Genomic DNA, 25,992 nt, shown 5'->3' with positions numbered 1-25,992 from the left:
CCTCTTCTGTTATCATTATTCTTAATCCTGCAATTAGGCTATAAAATTTATCTCCAGCCCTGGAGTAAAATCTAAATCAATTAGCAGATTCCAGACTCTCACTGAGTGTCCTGTTTTGTTACTTTATCTACCATATTCCTGGTTCCTTCATTGTCCCCCAATGTCACACCCCCAATATTTACTTGAAATTTTCCTTCATTGAATGCCACACTTTTAATGATGGCACAAGAAGGATATCACTGGCTAGTGGTGTGGTTTGTAGGGTAATGTTCTAATATCTGATAGGATTCCAGGGTATAGAGACCTCTGTCCACTCTGCCAATAAAAATTCCACTGGGAAGGTGTTAGAAAAGGGAACCCTCCTGCACTGTTGGTGGGAATGTAAGCTGGTACAACCACTGTGGAGAACAGTACGGAGGTACCTTAGAAAACTATACATAGAACTAGCATAGGACCCAGCAACCCCACTCTTGGGCATATATCTGGACAAAACTTTCCTTAAAAAAGACACAGGCACCCACATGTTCATTGCAGCACTATTCACAATAGCCAAGACATGGAAACAACCCAAATGTCCATTGACAGATGATTGGATTAGGAAGATGTGGTATATATACACAATGGAATACTACTCAGCCATAAAAAAGAACAAAATAATGCCATTTGCAGCAACATGGATGGAACTAGAGACTCTCATCCTGAGTGAGGTAAGTCAGAAAGAGAAAGACAAGTACCATATGATATCACTTATATCTGGAATCTAATATATGGCACAAATGAACCTTTCCACAGAAAAGAAAATCATGGACTTTGAGAACAGACTTGTGGTTGTCAGGAAGGAGGGGGAGGGAGTGGGGTGGATTGGGAGTTTGGGGTTAATAGATGCAAACTATTGCTTTTGGAATGGATTAGCAATGAGATCCTGCTGTGTAGCCCTGGGAACTATGTCTGGTCACTTATGATGGAGCATGATAATGGGAGAAAAAAGAATGTATACATGTATGTGTAACTGGGTCACCATGCTGTACAGTAGAAAAAAAAATGTATTGGGGAAATAACAATAAAAAAGTTTTAAAAATTAAAACATTAAAAAAATAAAAAGTAGTTTCATTCAACACATAATCAATAAAATGCAAAAATAAAATCATAACACTCCTTGACTTATAGTAAAAGCCTTAAAAAGTAACACAGGATATTGTTTTCTAAATATGGCACCTTATGCCTACATTTAATGATCTTTTGCTAAGGTGAAAAAGAGTCAAACTCCTAAAATACTTCAAAATCCAAAGGGAACAATGGAGCAATCCATACTCCTGACAAATGAGCTGCTTCCAGGGAAGTCACTGGTTCTGAAACACTGGAGTCAGGAGCCCCTTCTTCTGTTCACCCTCTGCCTCCATCTACACAGGATCGAGGAGGTGGGTGTGCACCTTCAGATGGTTTATTAATCAAAGTTCCTCCAACTGCCTAACCAAAGGCTAAATTTCCACACTTCTTTTCTCACCAGAAAAGGAATATGAATTTTGATACTCACCAAACAATTTGTCTCCTATCATTTCTTTCAAAATCACATATAAAAGGTTCTTCATCTCTCTGGCAAATACAGTCACCCCCAGGGAAAAGGGAAACAATATTTATAGAAGAAAAACTATGATGTGATTGTAAGGTCCTCTGCTGGCTCCCTCGAAAGGCTACTGCCTCTGTGGTTCAAGTTGCCACAGAAAATCTATGCTGATAGGGAGAAAAATTTCCATGGTTCAACATGAGATAATACCAGTAAGCAATTTATTAAAGAGCCTGCCATCCATCAGTGGAATTTGGAACAATAATGATGCATTGAAAATAAGTATTCATCCCAGGTTTTTTTTTTTTTTTTTCCCCTCCTCACAAATTCCTTCAGCTCCAATATCTCTTCAGTAAATTAATAGTATTTTGCTCTTAGTCTTTTTGGAAACAAGCCCAGGAACGAGAAGGCACCAGCAGCAGCTGTCACAAACCCAATGGTACTGATTGCTCGGTTGGCCTATAAGGAAACAGGAAAGAAACAAAAAACACATCTTATTCTAAAGGCACTTCTGTGTCGTAAACCCTAGCTTTCACTTGTTTCCCCAAAGGCCCATTTTCACGTACAATGGGTAAATTTAAAGCTTAATGCAAAATTAAAATTCTGTATAAAGATGAAATGAACTTATTTGCAGAACAGTAACAGACTCATGGACTTTGCAAAACTTATGGCCACCAAAGGGGACAGGTAGGGAGGGGTGGGAGGGATGGACTGGGGGTTTGGGATTGGCATATGCACACTGAGGCATATGGAATGATTGGCCAACAGGGACCTGCTGTATAGCACAGAGACCTCTACCCAGTATTCTATGACAACCTATGTCAGAAAAGAATCCGAGAGAAGGAGTTCCCATTGTGGCGCAGTGGTTAATGAATCTGACTAGGAACCATGAGGTTGCGGGTTCGATCCCTGGCCTTGCTCAGTGGGTTGAGGATCCGGCGTTACCATGAGCTGTGCTGTAGGTTGCAGACGCGGCTTGGATCCTGAGTTGCTGTGGCTCTGGCATAGGCCAGCGGCTACAGCTCCAATTAGACCCTTAGCCTGGGAACCTCCATATGCCACAGAAGCGGCCCTAGAAAAGGCAAAAAGACAAAAAAAAAAAGAATCTGAGAGAGAATGGATATGTGTATGTGCATGACTGGGTCACTTTGTGGTACAGCAGAAATGATCACATCCTTGTAAATTAACTATACTTCGAACTTAAAAAAAAGATGAAATAAATTTATTATTGTAATTATGACAGAGAGAAATACACAAATGTTTAGTCTCCTCATATTTTCATAGGCTATGACAGTTTATAAACTCCCTATGCCACAATTCCTAATCATCACCATAGGACCCCTGGAAGGTAGCATTACTCCTGTTTTGTAAAACTTGAGAAGTTACTGGCCCGAGGGAGGCTGTACCACCAGGATGTTGTCTAGTCTAGACAGATACAGTCTAGTCCTGAACCATATATTCTTCCCTTACACAACCCCTACCCCTAAACACACTGGTTTGGTTAGGTGTATACTATGGTAAATATCGTGTGTGTGTGTGTGTGTGTGTGTGTGTGTGTGTGTGTGCGCGTGTGTGTTCCCTAAATTAATATCTATTAGGAAAATAACTCAGAGACGTGATCAGAGCTAAATACCTTATAGGCTCTTATTTTGTAGATACACTTTCTATTCTGATAAACTTCAAGAGAAGTCAATACTGATGTTAACTATCATGTCAAAAATTAATTCTCATGTAGACAACCTAAAATAAACCACTCTCAAACTCAATTGTCCATAAAGGAGTTCAGACATTTATAGCTTTAAGGATATTAATCACCATCATGATGAGGCAACTAATGAATATTCATGGTTTTCATGGCACTCAACTAATATTGCCTTCCATCTGCGTGGGTTTGAGTGCAATTTTATGACCCAAAGGTCACATTCAGATACTTTAGAGTCATCAGGTATTCTGAAAACAGCAGTTGTTCTCCGGGAGTTCAGAATTGGGCTTTCAAATAAAGCAAAACATTTTTCCTAAATGACTCTGGGGACCAGCCCAAATGCTGGAAAGCCTGACCCGGCTCACATTTGAGCATGCTCTCTGTCTAACCCACAGCCCTCCACCACTAGCCTGCCACCCCCATAGGCTATATAATGCTCCCTCTCTAATGCCGGCTTTCCTATGGGGAACAGGCAGTGAGGGCCCTGGCCAGGAAAGAAGCACAAGGGCAGAAGGGGTATTCACTTCATTACACCATCCTGTGGTCTGCAGGGACAAGGCCTATAACTGTTTGGTTTTTTTTTTTTTGGGGGGGGGGCACACCCACAGCATATGGAAGTTCCCAGGCTAGAGGTCAAATCAGAGCTACAGCTGCCAGCCTATACCTCAGCCACAACAACATGGGATCCCAGCCACCTCTGCAACCTACACCACAGCTCATGGCAATGCCAGATCCCCGACCCACCGTGCAAGGCCAGGGATCAAACCCGCATACTCATGGATATTAGTCGGATTTGTTTCCGCTGAGCCACACCTGGAACCCCCACGGCCTGTAACTGTGACTCCCTGTTCTGCCTCCATCCACAGTTGCCGAGGAGAATGACGTTGGCATACAACTGAAATATCCTATATTCTGTTCTATTGTAATCCATTCCATTCCATTCCATTCTATTCTATTTTTGGCTGCACCTGCCACATGTGGAAGTTCCCAGGCAAGGCATCCAACCTGCACCACACCAGTGACAATGCCGGATCCTTAACTGCTAGGCCACTAAGGAACTCCCTGAAAAATCCTATTTTAGTTTACAATTCTAATTTTATTTACTTTTTTGGTGGGTTGTTTCTTTTCTTTCTAATTTTTAAATAGCTGCTACCTAAGTTATTTCCCAGGAGAGAGTCAGAATTCAGTATAGTAAAGAGCTCCCGTCAATGCACACAGGGAGCAAAAAAGGGCTAGGAGATGCAAGATATCAGACAAAACTCCAAAGAGGAGCAGAATCAATAAATAGACAGGGATCAACATTATGAATCAAGCCTGCAATTACAGGCAGATGCTAAGATCCCAAGGAGCTCTGATATAGGAAAATATGGCAGACAATGAAAAAATAGGAAGGTGCAATTGGTGTCTCTAAACAAAAGTCTCAAGCGGCAGTAGGGGACAGCCCTGGGAAAATGACAAGATCCTGGGGCTGTCGGGGGGGTGGCCCCAGCTAGATACAGACCTAACTCACTGGGTATCCTTCAGCCACTAGAAGCAGAACATGTGAGAGAAATACCATCAATCTAAGAGTTCTGAGGAGAAGGCAGACAAATTGATCCTAAGTCAAAACCCCCTGAGAGTGCACAGGGCATATGCAATTGTAATAAAGCCACTTCTGGCATGCAGTTTCCCAAATCCCAAACATTTCTTTCAAGTCGCATCCCAAATGGAAAAAAATCCCATGTTATTTGGACAATTCCGTTAGAGTTATGTGTAATGGGATCTGACCTGCATGATTATAACATCCTAGGATGTTTGTGGTAAACTAGCATGAACAAGAGCTTTTACTTCACAGCTGACTTAGGATTATAAGGTCACAAATCCTATCCTACACACTTCATCCTTTATAGGGCTTTTGGTGTGGAGGCCGTACTAAAGGCCTCATTCTGAGGGTCTATATGTGCCCAGCAAAAAGTTAGCTACAACTGAAGCAGCTGGGTCCAGACACGAGTGACTTGCAGGAATTATCAGAATGCCTCCTGCCCCAATACTCCAATGAAGCACAGCCAGGGTGTACTGTGTGTCAGCTTGTCCAGGCCCACTGAAGGATGCTTCCACCTTCTACAAAAGTAGAAACATTTTAATAACCTGCTTAGATGCTAACAGTGAGAAATGTTGATCATAGGAATTTTTAAAAATAAATAAAAGACAAGCCACAAGCTGGGAGAAAACATTTGCAAAAGACATATTTGATAAAGGACCATTATCCAAAATATGCAAGGAACTCTTCAAATTCAATAAAGTAAAAACATGCAACTAATGCAATTAAAAATGGGCAAAAGACTTCAAGAGACATATCACCCAATATGACATGCAGATAGCAAATAAGATATGAAAAGATGCTCAACATCATATATATTTAGCAAACTGCAAATTAAAACAATAGAAATACAATCATGTACCTATCAGAATAGCTAAACTCCAAAACGCTGACAACACCAAATGTCAAAGAAGCTGTGGAGCAACAGGAACTCTCATTCATTGTTGGTGGAAATGCAAAATGACACAGTCCCTTTGGAAGACATTTAAGCAGTTTCTTACAAAACTAAACACATTCTTATCATATGATCCAGCAATCATACTCAATATTTATCCAAACAAGTAAAAAACTTAAATCCATACAAAAACCTGCACACAAATGTTTCTAGCAACCTTATTCATAATTATGAAAATGTGAACGCAACAAAGATGTTCTTCAGTAGGTGAGGTGATAAACTGTGGTGCATCCAGACAATGGGATGTTTTATTCAACAATAAAAATAAATGAACTATCAAACCAAGGAAAGGCACCGAAAAATTTTAAGTGCATATTGCTTAGGATGAGTTCAACTATATGACAATTCTGGGAAAGGTAAACTATAGGGTAGTAAAAGAAAAAAGTGAGTGGATGCTGAAGGTTTAGGGGGAGTGAAGAATGATAGGCAGAATATAGAGAATTTTTAGGGCTGCAAAACCATGCTGTATGATATTGTATGGCTACATGCCTTTATGTATTTGTCAAAACCCACAGAATGTACAACACCAAGAGTGAACCCCAATGTTAATTATTTTAGAGGAGGAAAATTTTTTCCTTTACCCATTTTCAGGTCTTTGCTGAGGCTCTGTAATGAGAGAAAGATTAACAAGAGGAAAACAAATAAAAGTTCATTAACATATACATCTCAGATACACGTTGAGAGAAAGTCAGGGAAGACTGAGTCAAAAAGGTAGCTTAAAATTCAAGCTTGGAGTTCCCGTCGTGGCACAATGGTTAACGAATCCGTCTAGGAACCATGAGGTTGCGGGTTCGATCCCTGGCCTTGCTCAGTGGGTTAAGGATCCGGCGTTGCCGTGAGCTGTGGTGTAGGTCACAGATGCGGCTCAGATCCTGCGTTGCTGTGGCTCTGGCATAGGCCAGTGGCTGCAGCTCCAATTCGACCCCTAGCCTAGGAACCTCCATGTGCCGAGGGAGCGGCCCAAAGAAATAGCAAAAAGACAAAAACAAACAAACAAAAATTCAGGCTTATACTACATCTTCAACAAAGAACAATAAATTTCTAAAGAAATGACAGGACAAAGGAAATTGGTCACCTTTCCAGGGCAACAAACTGCGATAAGGTAAATAGACAGGAAACTAATGGTAGGTAGAGGCTAGTTCATTGTTTGCTATGGAGAATCCTGTGGTGCCCTCTGGAGGCTGATAAAGGGCTTACATCAACCACTGTTTGTCCCTGATTAACTTTTGTCCTTCTTGGTAGAGATGGGACACCTTTGACATTTTCTGTTCTGTTTTTAGGCAAATAGGGGAGAACAGGGAGTTTTTCTTGTATTTGGTTCTATTCAATTGCCTCTCAATTGCTTAAAATAATTCTTACACCAAAGTGACACATTTCAGAGTGGCACATTCTGGTTTCCTTCACTATGGACTTTGGTCAATAATGATGTGCCAATGCTGGCTCATCTTTTGTTAACAATATACCACACTGCTGTGGGATGTTGATGGTGAGGAAGGCTTCGTGTGTGTGTGTGTGTGTGTGTGTGTGTGTTGAAGAGGTGAGCAGGTGGGAACTCGCTATACTTTCAGCTCAGTTTTGCTGGGAAGTTAAAACTACTCTAAAAAATAGTCTACTAATAAAAAAAAATACAAAATTCCAAAGCTTAGGACATCCTTAAGGCTGTCACTACACCGTCTTCTTCAGAACCTTCTAGAGAACATTTCTAGTAGTTGTTGAAAAATGGTTCATTTTTCATGGGTCTTGATCTGGGTAAGAAAGGTGAAATGATGACAGACTACAAGTGAGAGTCAAGGCAAAAAGGTGATGCTAATTCCTCTTAATTTAGCCACATTTTTAAAAATTTCCAATTGGAGTTCCCGTCGTGGTGCTGTGGTTAACGAATCCGACTAGGAACCATGAGGTTGTGCGTTTGATCCCTGGCCTCGCTCAGTGTGTTAAGGATCCGGCGTTGCCCTGAGCTGTGGTGTAGGTCACAGATGCGGCTCAGATCCTGCGTTGCTGTGGCTCTGGCGTAGGCTGGCAGCTACAGCTCTGATTCGACCCCTAGCCTAAGAACCGCCATATGCCGTGGGTGTGGCCCTAGAAAAGGCAAAAAAAATAATTAAGTAATTAATTAAAAATTGCTGATTGAGTGCAGTGGATAATTTTATCATTAACAAAGAGAGGAAGAGACTCTATTTCCTAGCTATACCACTAGTTTTCAATGCAAAGGTGAACAGAAATTTGTGCATACGTCCTCTGCATTTTGGTTCAGAAGCAATTTCTTGCTACATGTGAATAGAACATTCATTACTAATAAAAGTGAATTTCCAATTAAGTTATTTCCTAATAAAAACAAATGTATCCTTTCATTATGTTCCATCTCCCATTTCCCCAAGCTTTCATGAGAAGAATTGTAACTTCACTCCTTACAATAGACATTTATGTAACAGATCCACAATTTCAAGGTTCTGGGAGTCTTTATATATTCATTCTCTTATATCATTTTAATAAATCTTGAGATTAAAACATCGATGATGGAACTAGATTGGTAAGAAGATAGGTAGGGAAAGGGCAATTGAATCAAGAACGCCTCTAGTGAGGAATCTGCCCTATTACAAAATAGGAGTGGTAAATAACAAAACTGTAAGCCACTTTGAAAAGAAAGCCACCTAATCCACTAAAAATCATCCAAAAGCTCAATGAATCAAAGGATCTACTTCAAGCACATTTCTTTGAAACTAGCATTACAAGGAAATAGAGGATATTTACAAACCCACCAAGCTACGGCATCAGTCAGCCTCTGCCAGATAATAGAAAAGAATCTCAGTATTACCATCTATGTTTTTGGCAAATGAACTCCTACTCAAAAAGGTCAATGTTCTTTCCAGCATCTTCTTTTCAGTGTACGAAGCTACTGATTTAATAATCGATGGTAATGGGAAAGGATAATTATCAAGGGTAATGGGAAAAAATTGAAGGACAGACAGAAATCTATGGCCTTGACTCTGCTTCAAGTCCCTTCTAGCCTCTAATTCATCTTAGTCTAGTCTCAGTTTGGTCGTTAACTTGCAGCATGACCTTGGACAACCCTATTCCCTCCGTTGTCCTTCAGCGTTCTCATAATTTCTTGTTCTTTCCCATTTGTCTGAAGCCTGCAAATTTGATCATAGTCAGTAGTTACAATTTTCCCAATGTAAGAAACGTCTGTGCCTCCTAAGGAAAACTCACCTGCTCTGAAATTCCTGCTCCATAGCGGAGCAAAGTCACAAAATGCTCACAGTTGTTGACAAATATGTCATACTCCACTTCCTGTCCAATAACAAACTCTGACCGTTGCATGACCTCTTCCACGGGGAGAGGGGCGTATGTGTCATCGTACTTATTGTTTATTCTGAAAGTGTCATTTCCCACTACATCCTTCAAAAGCTGCATCTTCACCAGGGCCTTTGTGCTGAATATAGACTTGGCGCTTGTAAATGATGTGGAAATGCCATCCTCTGTAAGGAGAATTCTGGTTTAACAAGCTGTAGCGACCCAGCTCAGTGAAATCCAATGCCACCCCAACTTATCCTCAAACCAGAAACTACTTATTCTTACTGCCTTAAATACTCACTCTCTGATTTATCAATAACATGTATTCAATACTGTGTGAATAAGAATATAGGAAAATTTTTGAAATTTATTATCTCCCCCTAGAACAGACTAGATGTGAAAACTCTAAACTCTACCCATTCTTCTTCTTCTTCTTTTTTTTTTTTTTTTTTTAAAGACCACACACGTGGCATATGGAAGTCCCCGGGCTAGGGGTCAAAATGGAACTGCAGCTGCTGGACTATGACACCACAGCCACAGCAACACCAGATCCAAGCTGCATCCTACACCAGAGCTCATGGTAACACCAGATCCTTCATCCATGGAGCGAGGCCAGGGATCAAACCCACATCCTCATGGATTCTAGTTGGGTTTTTGACTTGCTGAGCCATAATGGGAACTCCAAACCATTCTTGAAGAATAAGTTCTCTATCAATTTGTTTTATTATTAGAGATCTTGGCCTATGTTTCTAACGTAGTACAGATAAGATCATTGTCCCCCTTTTCTATAGTCTGTCCTTCAGCATTTGAACCCTTCCAAACTGATACCGTTGGGCTTAGCACTAGTGGGTTACAGTTAACATTCTTGTCCTGCATCTAAGCTGCACTCCTTACCTCCATCTCTGCTCTTACACTTGTTCTTTTAATTAGACTTCACTTTGAAACCTGCATGGAACTCCAGTCTTCTAAGGGGTCAAGCTGGGGCCCTGCCTTTGCCTTGCCCAGTTCATTTAGCCAAGAGACTAAATCCTAAAATTAAACCTAATGTAGTAGGCACTGTTCAGTCTATGTGGCCCCTTGCTGTGCCCCACCCACCCATTATAACGCCCTGCATCCTACCACTCCATCCTACTGGCTCTATTGGTAAGCATTTGCCTGGACAGCCCAAAACCTCCATATCCTGGCCTGCCATAGTCAGCATCAGAGAATGGACAAATGATTCCTTAGGGTTTAGCTTTAATGCCAGGCCCTCAGCCCACACCATCTGCCTGAGACTGCTATGCTTGGTCATTGGTCAAGTACGCCATCAGATCAAGGGTCTCTATATAACCAGTGCTTACATACTTTTCCTTTCAGTAATAATTAAAAGCAAATTTTCTTTCCCATTCCTCTTTTTTTTCTGCCTTCCAAACTCCTTTTCATTGGAGCAGTATTTCCTATTAATACCTTCTTTTTTGTTTGTTGTAGGTTTTTGTTGTTGTCTTTTTAGGGCTGCACTGGTGGCATAGGGAAGGTCCCAGGCTAGGGGTCAAATCAGAGTTGTAGCCACCAGCCTATACCACAGCCACAGCAATGCGGGATCAGAGCCACATCTGTGACCTACACCACAGCTCATAACAATCCCGGATCCTTAACCCACTAAGCAAGGCCAGGAATTGAACCCGTGTCCTCATGGATACTAGTCAGGTTCATTACCACTGAGCCACAATGGGAACTCCTATAGTTTTTTTTTTAATTGAATTATAGTTGATTAACAATGTCGTGTTAGTTTCAGGTGATAGTATAGCAAAGTGGTTCAGTTATATATATACTTCTTCAGATTCTTTTCCCTCATAGGTTATGATCCACTTAACATCTTACAAGTTGAAATTTCTCACACGCTACCAGTTCATAGAGCACATATATCCTAGTTAGAATTACTAAATATTTTTCATTTGGGGGCTAGTTTGATGTAATCAATTTATAGATGAGAAAAATCAAAGTTTGGAGAGATAAACTGGCTTGCAGAATATCACATGAGTAATTAACAGAAACAGGAATTTAATTTCAGTCTACAAGATCAAAGCTCCGTGTTTGAGTCACATTAATATGGAGCTTATGATGTTTTAAGTTGTGAAAACAAGGAAACAGCACAAAAACCTCATATTATTTCCCAAATGGGAAAACTGCAGAGATAATGTAAAGAATTGCTTAGTGTTAATCACCAGACTCTGCAGAATGAATGGCTCTGTATCGTAAATGTCATGTTATTTGCCATTTCCATTTCTAATATTCTAGACAAGAGGAAAATATTTCAAAATGTTGCAAAAATCACCTCGTCAAAAATTCTCAGACACTCTCAAGATAGTAAGACTTAGGCCTAAAACAATTTTTCAAAAAGGTATCTTGAGGAAAAAAAATACTCTAGGCTTTTTGTTAGTGTTATTTTTTCTTAATAATTCATGCTCATTTCTAAATTTGAAAAATACAGCATAAACATTTTTTAAATCACGCATTATCCTACTACTCAGAAATTACTATTATTATTATTTTGATATATTGCTACTGTCTTTTATTATCATGAGTATGTTTGTGTACACATGTGCATTCATTTGTACTCATGATAAACCAGGTACCATACTACATTTTTAATCTGGAATTTCCAAATAACTATCATACAGGATCATCTTTCATGCAGCTAAAGATTCTAGAAATGATATTTAGCTGTTAAAGGGGCTATTGTTTTTGCCTACCAAGCACCCCATCCTACCACTGCTTCTTTCTTTCTGGAAAAGACTCTGTCTAGGACACTCCTCCTGCACCAATCTTCTGGGCACAGAGATGGTCCAGTGATGGACACCAGGCCCACATCAGACAATTAGAGTCATTCTCTATGATGTTTCTAACTGCAACAGGGATTAGCTCCTTTCCTTTGGGTTTTACACTATAAGAGTAAGAGCCCAAGGAGGCTTATGATATCAGTTTGGCTTCTTAGAGATAAGAAGACAATATATGGGGAAAGAAAGCAGATGTGGGATGGAGAGTTTAATACTTTCAGACCTTTAGATCTAGGCATCCCTGAGGCCAGCACCATCTCTACCCTTTCTGTAGTTTCCTTCAGTGTAGTAATGAATTTGCCTCTTTGTTTAAGCTAATGTTTTTCTTTTTCAAGGCCGCAACCACAGCATATGGATGTTCCTCCAAGGTTAAGTGTCGAATTGGAGCTACAGCTGCCAACCTACACCACAGCCACAGCAACACCAGATCGGAGCCACATCTGCAATCCACACCACAGCTCATGGCAATACCAGATCCTTAACCCACTGAGCGAGGCCAGGGATTGAACCCGTGTCCTCATAGATACTACTCAGATTCATTTCCACTGCACCACAATGGGAACTCCCTGTTTAAGCTAATTTGAATTTTATTTATGTTATTTGCATCTAAAAAATTCTGCCAACCACAGATACCTAACATTCTGTAGCTAAATCATAATTCACTTAACCATTGTCCTACTGAATATTAATACATTGCCTATTTTTTAAAATCATTATAACTGAGGAGTTCCCGTCGTGGCTCAGTGGTTAACGATCCCTGGCCTTGCTCCGTGGGTTGAGGATCCAGCATTGCTGTGATCTGTGGTGTAGGTTGCAGACACGGCTCGGATCCCACGTTGCTGTGGCTCTCGTGTAGGCCAGCGGCTACGGCTCCCATTAGCCTGGGAACCTCCACATGCCGCGGGAGTGGCCCTAGAAAAGACAAAAAGACAAAATAATAATAATAATAAATAAAATAAAAATCATTATAACTGAGATAGAAGTGAACCCCCTCATACACAAATGTTAAATAAAGATCTCTAAAAATATTTCCCAAGAATACATTTGTAGAAGTAAAATTACAGGGTCAGAGTATATGAACTCCTTTAAGACTCAACACATATTATTAAATTATTTTTATTGATAGAAATCTAAACTTCTATTAATAACATCCTTCTGTTCATTTCACTAATTATCAGTTTTTAAACTTTGCTAAGGAGAGAGGTATAAAATCTGTCATTTTACTTTATAATTTCTAGATGGCTAAAAAGTTGAAATCTTTAAAAATGACTATTGGCTTTTGCTTTTTTTCTTCTATAAATCTCCCAATTTTTTGCCCATTAGTTTGTTGAGATTTGGGTGTTCACTGTCCACTCAGCCTAAGGAAGAAACTCTTTCCCTAAATACCATGTGCCAGGTTTCCTCACCTCTTTCAAGTTGTTTTGCAAATGTTACTTTCTCAGAGTTCCTGTCATGGCGCAGAGGAAACGAATCTGACTAGGAACCATGATGTTGCGGGTTCAACCCCTGGCCTCGCTCAGGGAGGTAAGGATCCAGCATTGCCGTGAGTTGTGGTGTAGGCTGCAGACGTGGCTCGGATCTGGCATTGCTGTGGCCGTGGCGCAGGTCGTCAGCTATAGCTCTGATTTGACCCCTAGCCTGGGAACCTCCATATGCCACTGGTGCAGCCCTGAAAAGACAAAAAAAAAAAAAAAAAAAAGTTACTTTCTCATGAAATTTTCCTGACCAGCTCATTTAAAACTGCAGCAGCCCCAACTTCTAAGCACTTCTTATCCTGCTTCTATGATTTATTTTCTCCATATCACTTATCTCTAATCTAACAGTGCTTTCTATATTTTATTTATGCTCTCTCACTCTTTCTCTCTCCACTAAAATGTAAGTCCCACTGTGCAAGGAGAGGTTTATGTATCCCTAGCATCTAGAATAGCATTTGGCACATACTAGAAAATCTATAAATACATGATGAATGAATTGAAATAATCTATTTGTATGATATATAAAGACATTGACTCATATCAGGTTTGTGACAAATATTTTCCCCAGCTGATTATTTACATTTTAACAGTGTTTTCTTTTAATCCAGAAGTTTAAAATCTTAATGTTAATTGGCTTATTGGGAGTTTCCATTGTGACTCAGTGGTTAACGAACCCGACTAGTATCCATGAGAACGAGGGTTTGTTAACCACTGGCCTTGCTCAGTGGGTTAAGAATGCCATGTTGCCGTGAGCTGTGGTGTAGGTCACAGATGCAGCTTGGATCTAGCATTGCTGTGGTTGTGGAGTAGGCCAGCGGCTACAGCTCAGATTGGACCCCTACCCTGGGAATTTCCATATACCGTGGTGTGGCCCTAAAAAGACCAAAAAAAAAAAAAAGGCTTATTGGATTTCTTCACTGCCACTTTTGTCTTAGAATGTCCTTCCATAAACCTAGATGAGCTGGATTTATCTACTTCCTACATTTTATGTCCAGTTTGTTTTATTTTATGAATTTTTTCACAATTCCTTCTTGTAATAAGAAAACTAAAAAGCTCCCAGGAGCTTCTGGAAACAAATCTTACCTAGAGGTGCTATGTTGATCACATACCCATCACCCAAGTACAGTGCCCAGTGCTGGTAGCCAGGACGAAACACTTCAATCAAGTCCCCTGGCCGAGGATTGCCAGGATAGTTCAAACTAAAGCAATCATTAAACGCCATCTGTAAGGACAGACACACACACAAAATCTAGCTGGTAAGACCTACCAAAAGAAAATCAATTTAAGGCTTCTATAGAAACATAGCAATTTATTGGGATTGCATTCTTTATTAAAGACTTAGATTCACACTGCTGTCCTTTTCTTTGAATTATTCCAACAAGGAATTATATGTATACACATGGACAAGTGGAGAAAGAATTTGTCTGCTATTGCTTAATTTTCTATAGCAATGCTTCTCATACTGAAATTCCCCAGGGCTCTTTAGTTATAATAAGCATTTTACAATTCTCTCTTTAAATCCAGAAATTCATAGATAATAAAACTTAGCTATACACAAACTTTCAAAAATTAATATGATGCCCTATTTGAAATAGAAAGGGGAAGTAAATTTTTAATAATATCTGTTTTGCTATGTAAATGCTCAGTTCTGGACTACACAAAAAATACAATAGAGTACTTAGCATGAAAAAGTCAGGATCCAGAAGGAAGTTATGTACATTCATTGATAATCAAAAGGAGACTTCATGCTATATCCGTGTTGAATATCTAATTGACAACAAAGTATTCTTCAGATTCTCTCACTCTAATGTGATGTGTACACTCATTTACAAAATAAACCTAAGTGCCAGAAAGGGAAACTTCCAAATCATCTAAATTATAATTATAATAGCATAGGCAAAGGACTTGGGAATACAGACTATCATTTTCCTGGTAGGCTAGAAGTCTTTTTTACAACAATTAATATTGGGAGGGTGTTTTCCCAAGTATTTGTATGCCATCTGTTGAAAACTTCAATCATCATACTGTCACAGAAATGAGGCCAAATGTAAGCTGTCCATCTGTTGAAAAATAACAATTAAAACAACTTTATGGAAACCATTAAGTCTAACCCCCCTCTCAAATATGTTTGAGTCATTAATATGGCAGTTTGCAATTTGGCTGCATGGGCACTAAAGGGAAAAATAGATACTATACCATGATATAAACAAACACATTTCCCATGAATAGGAATCAACAAGCGCACACAGCTGCCTGCTAGCATTCACAGACCTAGCCAAGCTTACAATAATAACCACCATTTGAGCAGAAAGTACTTTGTCATGTAACATTTTTTTTCATGTGTGCTGTCTCAACTAACCCTAATTAATTTTTTAAAAACCTACCCTGATTTGAGTTTATCATGTTATTATCCTGTTTTACAGCTAAAAAGTGATAGTAGCAAATGCCAATTTTGGGAAAATACTCACCAGAACCCTTATAAAGTACAAAGGGAAAAACAACTGGCCTCAGTGTGAGAGATGTGAGCTGTTGTTTCAGGTCTTCTCCATGCTATTCTGTCACTTTGGGAGAGTCATCCAAACTGCTTGAGCCTCAGTTTCCTCATTTTAAAGGTATAAGAATATAGGGCTGGATTGTTTATCTCAAAAAGCTGTTGCAAGTAACCTTTCAGGAAATGGCCAAAAGCTCCTGCAGGTACTGCATGAACTGGCAATGTAACCGAGCAGGACCTTCTGGGGCTGTGCTGGGACAGACCCTTCCCCCATAACCTCTGCTTTAGCTCCTCTCGAAAGTTCCTAGATAATAGTATCTGTTGCATATTTCCTGAGTTTTTCAGATGCTAAAACCCACCACCAAATGGGAGAAATTAACTACTCGATGATCCTGAGCAGTAGCACTCAGACCTTCTGATGCCTAAGGACTGATCACCATAAGTCAATCAGAGAATTGTGCATGAACTGATCTGAGACATCCCTCCTTCACCCTACCTTTAAAAATGCTTTGCTAAAACCCTTTGGAGAGTTCCAGGTTTTTGATCACAAGCCGCTCATTCTCCTTCCCCTTGTTTGGCCCTGCAGTAAATCTTTCTTTGCTCCAAACTCCAAAGTTTTGGTTTGTTTGGCCTCACTGTGCATTAGGCCTATGAACTTACACTGGGTAACAGCAAGAGGTACAGGCGGGTGGTAGGAGAGAGGTGGTTGTTTGTAAAGCCTGAGACATCAGTTCATGGCTTATGTGTGATTTTAATTCTTTATCCTCTATTTCAGCCACAAAAATTTTAGATGATTTCCACTGCAAAATCTTAATATGTAAAACATTTAAAATTCCAACATATGATTTGCAAACTGATTTATGAAATATAAGTTAATTGATTTCATGAAGCCTATCATATTTATAAAGCAGGATGACAGGATAACAAGGAAAACATTTCATATGAGTAATGTCTCAAGAAACCAAGGGACGGGCCTGAAGCCTAAAGTGTAAGGAGAGAAGTTGGTTTCTGACACCAAATACTTAGAATCACAGCAATTTATTGCAGAAAGGGACTTCAGATAGTGTCCAATCCACTGAGCTCCACACTTTTTAGCAGTGAGGCCCTGAATTAAGCCAAATATCAGATGGACTCACAAAAAATGTAAAACAACTAATGCAGCCCAGTGCTGGATGAAGTAAGGGAGAGACATGAGAGCTCCATCTGCTCATTGCTGCTGCTACCAGATGCTTCCTGAGACCCCAGAACTTTGGGGAAAATAGAGCTTGAGTTATACCCATCTAGTCCTAGGACAACTCTTCATTTTTGAGACAAGGGAAACAGAAGCAGGCAGGTAATTTCAGTTGCCCAATGTCATAGGCTATTTTAAAAAGATTTTCATCAAACCGTGTTGGAAATAATTTGATTTTCACTAGGATGGGAGGAAACAACCTAAACTTGGGTCCCACATCTCCTAATTTAATACATAATTCAAAATGGAACATGGACTTAAATATAAAATGTAAAACTATAAAACATAGGAGAAAAACACAGAGGAGAAAATCCTCAGGACCTGTGGTAAACAAAAAGTTCTTAGACTTGATATCAAAAGTACTATCCATAAGAGGAAAAACTGACAAATTGGATGTCCTCAAAATTAAAAACTTTGTACCACAAATGAGCCAGTTAAAAGGACCCACCCCACCCCCATCAAAAGCCCTACATAGTGGGAAAAAATATTTGAAAACAACATATCCAAGAAAGGACCAGTGTTGGGAACGTACAAAAAACTCAAAACTCAACAATTAAAAACCAAAAATACATTCAGAACTTGAGAAAAAGACACAATGACACATTTTTATCAAGGAAGAGACACAGACGTCAAGTAAACCATCACGAGCTTTTAGGGAAATGCAGATTAAAAGTACCATAGCATCGGGAGTTCCCATGGTGGCTCAGTGGTAATGAACCCAACTGGTATCCATGAGGACTTGGGTTAGAACCCTGGCCTTGTTCACTGGGTTAAGGATCCAGTATTGCTGTGAGCTGTGGTGTAGGTTGAAGACGCAGCTGGAACCCTGCAATGGCACCCTGCATTGCTGGGGCTGTGGCCAGCAGCTATAGCTCTGAGTCAACCCCTAGCTTGGGAACTTCCAAATGCTGCATGTGTGGCCCTAAAAAGCAAAAAAAAAGCACTAATTAATTATCACAATAGCTAAAATAAATAAAATGTTGACAAGGAGGTGGAGTAAGTCATGAGGAGTCACTCATTCTCTGCTGGTGATAATATAAAATGTTGCAGCCACTCAAAGCAGTCTGGAAATTTCTTTAAAAACTTAACATGGAACTACCATATGATCTAGCAATTACATTCCTAGGCATTTATCCCAGAGACTGAAGACAGTGGAGACTTACAAAAATCTGTACAGGAATATTTACAGAATAATACATGTTTATAGAATAATAGCCCCAAACTGGAAACAACCCAGATGAACTTCCATGGGTGACTAGTAAACAAATTATGGTATAGCCACTACTCCTAAGAAATAAAAAGAAACAAATAAAGTGTTGATAAATAAAACCATACAACCAGGATGAATCTCCAGAGTAAAAAAAGCCAATGAGGGAATTCCCGTCGTGGCGCAGTGGTTAACGAATCCGACTAGGAACCATGAGGTTGAGGGTTCAGTCCCTGCCCTTGCTCAGTGGGTTAACAATCCGGCGTTGCCATGAGCTGTGGTGTAGGTTGCAGATGCGGCTCGGATCCCGCGTTGCTGTGGCTCTAGCTTAGGCCAGTGGCTACAGCTCCGATTAGACCCCTAGCCTGGGAACCTCCACATGCCGTGGGAGCGGCCCAAAGAAATAGCAAAAAAAAAAAAAAAAAAAAAAACAAAAGCCAATGACATGACATGTTCTATATATGATTCCATTTATATGACATTCTTGCCATGATCAAATTATAGAAACAGAGGACAAACAGTGGTTGCCAGGGGTTAAGGAAGTTGTTAGAAGGAAGTGGGTGTGGCTATGAAAAGGCAGCCTATGAGAGATGCTAGAGGTGGTGGGATGTTCTGCCTCTCCATGGCATCCATGTCAATAACCTGTTTGTGCTACTGCACTGTGGTTTGGCAAGATGTTACTATTGAAGGAAACCAGGTAAAGATACACGGGATCTCGCTGTACGATTTCTTAAAAACCACATGTGAATCCACAATTACCTCAAAATAAAAATTTTAATTAAAAAAAGAAAGATCAACTCTTTTTTTCCCCCTACAGAGCACAGAAAAGAACCAATACGTGGAAGTGCCACTGAGGGAGCTTTTCACTGTATATGAGGACAATTTTTCTTTTTTTTTTTTTTCCTGCTGTACAGCATGGGGTCAAGTCACTCTTACATGTATAGATTTTTTTTTTCCCCACCCTTTGTTCTGTTGCAATATGAGTATCTAGACATAGTTCTCAATGCTACTCAGCAGGATCTCCCGTGTGGCTCTCAGCATAACTACTCGGCATTGCTTCTACAATTTTTCTTTTGTTGAAGGTGATCCAACAACAGAATGGAGAACCTTGTACAGACAGCAGTCTCTGTCACTGTGAATTTTTTTAATCTTATTTTTATTTTATATTGGAGTATAGTTAACTTACAATGTTGTATTAGTTTCAGGTGTACAGCAATGATTCAGTTATACATACACATATATCCATCCTTTTTCAGATCCTTTATCTATACAGATTATTTCAGAATATTGAGTAGAGTTCCCTGCTATACAGTACATGGTCAGGGTTGATAAAAATAAGACTTTCATGGTGAGGGGGGGCATTGTTGGGGTGAAGAGGCCTTCTAAGATCCCTTTTTTTTTTTTTTTTTTTTTTTTTTTTAACCTCTCATGTTCTCTTATTCTATTTCCCAGGAATGGTGCAATCCTCAAATGAACACCACAAAGTAGATGGTATTCCTTCCATTTTAATGGGGAGGGACCTGATATTCACAGCAGTTCAGGGACTCACCCAAATGCACCCAGGGAGAAAGGGAAGAAGCCAGACCTGGAGGCAGGTTAGCCTACCTCCAAGGTCAGGCTCCTCACCCTAACTATTGTCCCCACGAGCCCATACGGCCTCCCTTACTGACCTTCCTACAGCCCTTCCTGGGCACTGTCAGCCTGGGTAACAACTGTGAGCTGGTTATTATGATCACCATTGTACAGAGGAGGAAACCGAGACAGACGAATTAAAAGTCAGAAAAAGTCACAGATAGTAAGTGACCCAATGAGAATTCAATTCCCAGTCTGCTTATTCCAGACTGTATGCTCCTTCTTTACCCTACTGATTAACATCAATAACCACAGGAATTGCTCCTCACCAATATTTCATCTTTTCCCTCTTCGCTGATATCCAGTAAATAGAGAAGCTGCAAAAGCATACAGAATTCATATTTCATAAGATAACACAGGAAGTTTCTAAATATTCATCTGCAGAACAAGTGATTAATGGGAAGTGGAGCCTTGGGGAACCCCTGCTTTTCTCCTGCAGGGAGGTGACAAGATGGGCTAGAAGCATTTCGAGGGTTCCCAGAGTCATACCTCAGTAAATGGCTAAACCTGTCTGCGTGGGTAACTTGATTTACAGGGACAGCTACCTGTTTCATTCAAGCACAAGTATGTCATGTACTGCTTCATAAGCATGATAATAGCAAACCAATTAAAAATACATTTATAGGTCCTCTGCTGAAATCTCTGAGTGTCACATTTAAGGTAAAAATATTTCATTTTAACAGTTCATCTGCACAGAATTCTTTGACTGGTTTATAATAAAGAGCGACATGAAGGAAAGTCTGTAATTTTTGTACAAGAAATCTCCCTTTCAACTGCCAAAACAAGCTTCCCTGTTTATAGCTCCCTGTTGGTCTCCCGGGATGCATCAAAAGAAATAGCAGCCCCCTGCACAGATAGGGACAGGCTGATTAACTGCTGTTCATGCCCATGGAGCCACCTGTGTTACAAGAATATTAAGAGCACTTTTTAGCAAACTACTCCCAAGGATGCCGTTGGCAGTCTGAAACATGATCACAGGCTATCCCCATAGTCCAATGGTCTCCCAATTCAATTTGGACCCTTTCCCACTTGGGCTGCATTTTTCATCCATAGCCCTATGACACTGAGAGGGCTCCATGGAGCCCTGTGCTCCCATTGGCTCATTTGCAGACCCTCAGTGCTGCAAGGATCCTTGGTCCAACATCTTTCCCCTGTGGCTGAGGGTTCCACCTCCCGGCCAGACGAACCATCCTGGGCCACTGCATTGTCATTCCTTGCTTGGAATCCCTCCAGGGATCCCATTATTGACTCCATATCTTGTCTCCTTTGCAGCCTTAGCATCCTTATTCACCTCTACATTCTAGGCAAACCAAACCATTATTCCTCACACACCCCTGGCTTTGTGTTGCTAATACCACACTGAACCTTCTACCTGGATTGTGCTGCCACTTTCCAAGTGCCCCTAAATGACCCACGCTTAAAGATCCAGATCAGATGTCCTTCCCAAGGTCTCCCTCCACTCAGCCACAAGTGACATGCTGGTCCTTTACCTCCCTAATGCGCTCATCGTGTTTCCTACACCTGTGTCAGTTACCGGTGTCAGGGGAATTTTCTCTTCTGCTCCACATGGAGAGCTGGTTCTTGTTTATCTCTGCTCCTTCAGTTTGCTACAGAGTGGCTGGCGCCAAGAACTGCCAAGGGAATGTTTAATGAATGAAGGAATGAGGCGCCCAAGCCCAGCGAGGACAGAGTGGCTGGGCTTTTCCAGCACATAACGTCCATGAATAGTCCCGAATGCCTAAGTGATATCACCGTTTCTAGTTCCCAACTCTGATATATTATCCTAATAAATACTTGTGATATTATTCATATTCATTTCAGCGAGGGTGGTGGAGAAAAGGCTTTGGTAAGCGAGACCAGGTATCCAGTCCCGGTTCTGCCATATGACAGCTCTGTCACTAGAGCTAGTCTCTAGGGGCAGACTCTGTTCCTCCATTTGTAAAAAGAGAGGTATGGGTTGGATTGGATGCTCTCTACTGGTCCTTGGAGCTCTCTTCTCTGACAGTCGGTTCAGCAAAGCTGTCTGTGGGCTCAGAGGCCCTCCCTCCCCATCCCCAGCACACCTCACTCTGAAGCCCTGGTTGTCTTCCCCACAGGTAGCAGCGAGCAAGCGAGAGGGGATCCTGGGGTTGTGGCGGCCTCGCAGCAGCTGCTGCCCCTCCCGCTAGAGGCGGCGGGACGCCTGCATCTACTCCGGGAGTAGGTCAAGGCGGCAGCGGCTCACTACCGGTAACCCAGGGCCGTCCTCTAGCTTCAACGCCACCCTGCCGCGAGGAAACCTCCTGAGCCCAGACGCTGCCGCGCACGCTCAAGGCTCCTGCTGACCCTGCCCCGCCCCCACCACCTCCGGGGGACCCTCCGCCCGCCTGTCCCCCACCCCGCACTTGCTTGGTTCCCAGTCCCCTCCGCACCAACACAGCTGCCTTCTGCCCGCACAGACACACACAAACCCAACCGCCCGGGCGTGGTTAACTAAACAAGGACACTCTGCCCCGTCAAACTTCCCAGGTACCAAGAGCTGGTCTAGGCGCGGCAGTAATGCAGTTAATTTGTCTTGCTGAGCTCAGAAATGTTGGCGAGCATGAATACACATTGCACCCACTAGAAGAGAGCCCCTTTTTAGCTCTATGCACATTCCTCTAAGGCGGCAGAAAGGATCCTGGTCACTGTGCAGCAAGAAGGCATCTCAGTCTAAGCTAAGGCAGGCGAAAGGAGTGGCCTTAAGAAACCACTCTGCTTCTCACCACAGGCACACACCTACAAAACGTGTGCCTGTGAGCCAGATCAGCGCCCAGGGCTGCGAGGACGCACCCGGACCCCTGCTTTCTTTAGATTTCTCCCTGTCACCACCCTCCAGTCTAAAATCAACTTCAGAAGTGGGAGGAGGGGACAAAGAAGGAAGGAAGGGTACGCCTGTCTCTAGATCTCCACGTACAGGTTTCTCCAAGTGGGAAATTTACCTGGCTCCGTATGGGACCTTCCTTAAAGACAAGACTCTCTCAGGCAGCCCATGCCCCTCCCCACTTCCCCTGCCCTGCCCTGCCTCTTAGCAAAGCCCTGGTTCTAGATAGAGAAGCAAAGCAAGTCCCTTATTTAGCGTGACTTGGGTGCATGTGACAGGGCAGGGCCTGACTCTTTCAGGTCATGGGCCGGCCGAGGCCTCCAGGAATATAGCCATGTGAGTTTAAAAATAAAGCTGGGCATGAAGAGTATCCATTTTCTCCCTGCTAAAAAAAGGGAGGCCAGGAATACAAACCAGCTAAGTAGGGAAGGCCGGGCAGACTGCTAAGTGAACTTTTTGGAGCACAGCACAGGACTTTTCTTCAAACAAGTCATAACCTAGATTTTTCCTCTGATATAAATGGACCTTCAGCTAAAAGGAAGGATTTTTTTTTTTTTCCTTTCGAATTCAAAGGCTGAAATAGCCTTCTAATTTTACATTGTTTTGTCACAATGGGATAAGGACTACCAAAAGATGCAGCTGCCTTTTTAAAGGAATCAGGTTCTGTGGTGAACGTTAAGGGTAATTCTGCATGACTTGAAACTGGGGTCTGGCTGTGGCATCTTTGATGACAAAGTAGTAGAAAGATAATGAAAACATGGAATCTAGATACACTATTGGTAAAGTGGAAACCGAACACTTGAGAGGCTGTAGCTTTGTTTTTTATGAGTTAATGTTTTTCTTAAATGTTCTCTATTTAGTATATTTTTCGAATGATAAACTGAACCAGATATACCTTTCAATACCCTTCTAATGTCTCAAAGAGAAAGCCATAAACATGCATTTGCTTTATGTTCCCCAACTATTTCAATTGAGTCATCACTGAAGACAGTGGTTCATGATTTTATACAGGAGAGTTATTGTGAGCATTTATAAAGCCATCCTGCTTATGAGCTAAATTTATTATGTTTGCCAGGTTAATCTGTTTTCTCTAATCGGACACTTAATCATCCGCTCTCCTCCCTGCATTATGGATTCATGAACGTGAACCAAGGAGAGTTGCTCAGTCAAGGCAAAATGATAAATTATCTTTTCATTTTGGGGGGTATTTGTGATGAAATGCATCATAATAGAATTAAAATGAAATAAATCTTGGAATTTTACTTCTAGAGCCCTGCCAGGTATTGATAAAATGCATTCAGCTAAGAGTAAATTCAATTTGATGCCTGAATGGAACTTGTAGGAGAAACGGAGAAAGTGTGGTCATTTAGGAGAACTCTGAGTTCTCCTTTCATTGCTACAGATTGGAGGGATAGTTCATCAATCCTTGGCAGTACTTTCTAGATGATCAGCACAGAATTAAAATTTCTATCCAGAAAGAATGAGGAATTAGCCTCAGGCAGTTAATAGGCAAACTTTGTCTACATCTAGGGTGATAGTCCTGAGATGTCAAGGGTTGCTCATGGTATGTGATGGGAGTAAATGTTAGATTACAACCAAATAACCAGTTCCCAATATTTTGGCCATTATATAAAGCGCCACGTGGATGACATTCTCCATTGTTGCCTAGTTGAGTAGAAAGTGTTGAAACAAATTGAAATAACCGTGGTGGAACAACTTTAGTCATGTTTGTTGTAAGATTAATCAAGCCCAGCAAAAGCCTTGTGTTGTTAACAAGAGGCATTATTTGCCTTTTTAACATATGGAGACTAAAACCAACTGGCACTGTATGAAGTCAGTCCTCAAGAACTCTTTTTTTTTTAATTAAAAATATTTGTATTGAAGCATAGTTGATTGACACTGCTGTGTTAATGTCGTCTGTACTGCAAAGTGATTTAGTTATATAAGAGAGAGAGACATTCTTTTTTATATTCTTTCCCATTATGGTTTATCTTAGGATATTGAATGTAATCCCCTGTGCCGTACAGTAGGACCTTGTTGTTTATCCATTCTGTATATAATAATTTGCATCTGCTAACCCCAGACTCCCAGTTCATCCCTCACCCCTACCCCTCCTCCCCCTTGGCAACCACTAGTCTGAATAACCCTGTTTTTTAATGCATATTTTGCAGTTAGCAAAGCACTTTCATATCTTTTGTCTCATTTGAGCCCCACATCTAACAACTCACAAACAAATGTGATGGCTCAGGTCCTGGCAGTCCTTCTGAGCCCTAAGCTCTGAGCTATGGAACTTCTCACTCAGGGTCTCCTGGGGAAGGACCCAGGTCTTGTTTCTTAGTCAAGAGCTCTACCCAAATTTCCTCTTTTATTAGATATTAAAAGCAAAATTTTCCTTTTAGGTGAAAAAAAACCACAAAAGCAAAAGACCTGTGCAAATACAAGGTGAATGAGACAGTGCAAAAAGGATCTTGTAAAGATCTCATGGACTTAACTAAGATATTTGCTGAGATGATACAGAGGTTTTGGGCTACAGCAGCATAATAAATGAGAGTTGAGACAGTCAACCATGTGGTTCCAACCCTGTCCCTGTCCCCCAAATCAATGCTGTAAATGTAAACGCTTTTTTCCTTTTCTTTTCTTTCTTTCTTTTTTTTTTCTTTTGGTCTTTTTGTCTTTTTAGGGCCACATCAGCGGCATGTGGAGGTTCCCAGGCTAGGGGTCGAATTGGGGCTGCAGATGCCAGCCTACACCACAGCCACAGCAATGCCAGACACAAGCCACATCTGTGACCTACACCACAGCTCACGGCAATATGGGATCCTTAACACACTGAGTGAGGCCAGGAATCGAACCTGTGTCCTCATGGATACTAGTCAGATTCATTTCCACTGAGCCACAGTGGGAACTCCTAATAAAAGCTTTTTTCTTGACTTGACTATCCAGGCAACATGTCTGTTCAGATTTAAGTTTGGATTGAATTGATCAAGTCTCTCATTCCATGGGCTCTGTAGATTCTTGGTCAATATGGTTGGAACTAGTAATATGTTTCCCTATAGAGTCCTCATGTAGTGCACATCCAAGCCATGAGAGGTCTCTGTAAAATCTTATTCCCAATGGTTATGTGCATATGAAATTACCAAACTGGTAAGTTAGGTGGAACCAAGTGACTGTCTGGGGCAGTCAAGGGGATGGGTGGAAAAATGA

At 41.1% G+C, this 25,992-nt stretch overlaps 1 protein-coding gene across 1 annotated transcript; it reads right to left on the bottom strand.

Annotated features, from left to right (window-relative positions):
* On the bottom strand, positions 1,766 to 23,011 carry HRASLS (HRAS like suppressor). The gene is made up of 4 exons (XM_021070059.1): positions 22,907 to 23,011; positions 14,469 to 14,607; positions 9,011 to 9,279; positions 1,766 to 2,023 (listed from the first exon to the last, which is right to left on the bottom strand). The coding sequence occupies exons 2-4, from the start codon at positions 14,605 to 14,607 to the stop codon at positions 1,922 to 1,924; spliced, it is 510 nt and encodes a 169-aa protein (XP_020925718.1). The 5' UTR covers positions 22,907 to 23,011; the 3' UTR covers positions 1,766 to 1,921.

The sequence above is a fragment of the Sus scrofa genome, chromosome 13, assembly GCF_000003025.6.
Source record: "Sus scrofa isolate TJ Tabasco breed Duroc chromosome 13, Sscrofa11.1, whole genome shotgun sequence".
NCBI lineage: Eukaryota > Metazoa > Chordata > Mammalia > Artiodactyla > Suidae > Sus > Sus scrofa.
The sequence above is the reverse complement of the archived record's forward strand: the minus strand, read 5'-3'. Positions and strand labels throughout refer to the sequence as shown.

Bases quoted from the DNA above. Each gene is read 5' to 3' on its own strand.
- HRASLS (XM_021070059.1), bottom strand. From the start codon at position 14,607: ATGGCGTTTAATGATTGCTTTAGTTTGAACTATCCTGGCAATCCTCGG. The intron at 9,280-14,468 runs GTAAGATTTGTT...TTCTCCTTACAG, and splicing joins GATCAACATAGCACCTCTAG to AGGATGGCATTTCCACATCA. The intron at 2,024-9,010 runs GTGAGTTTTCCT...GTTTCCTTATAG, and splicing joins GAGCAGGAATTTCAGAGCAG to GCCAACCGAGCAATCAGTAC.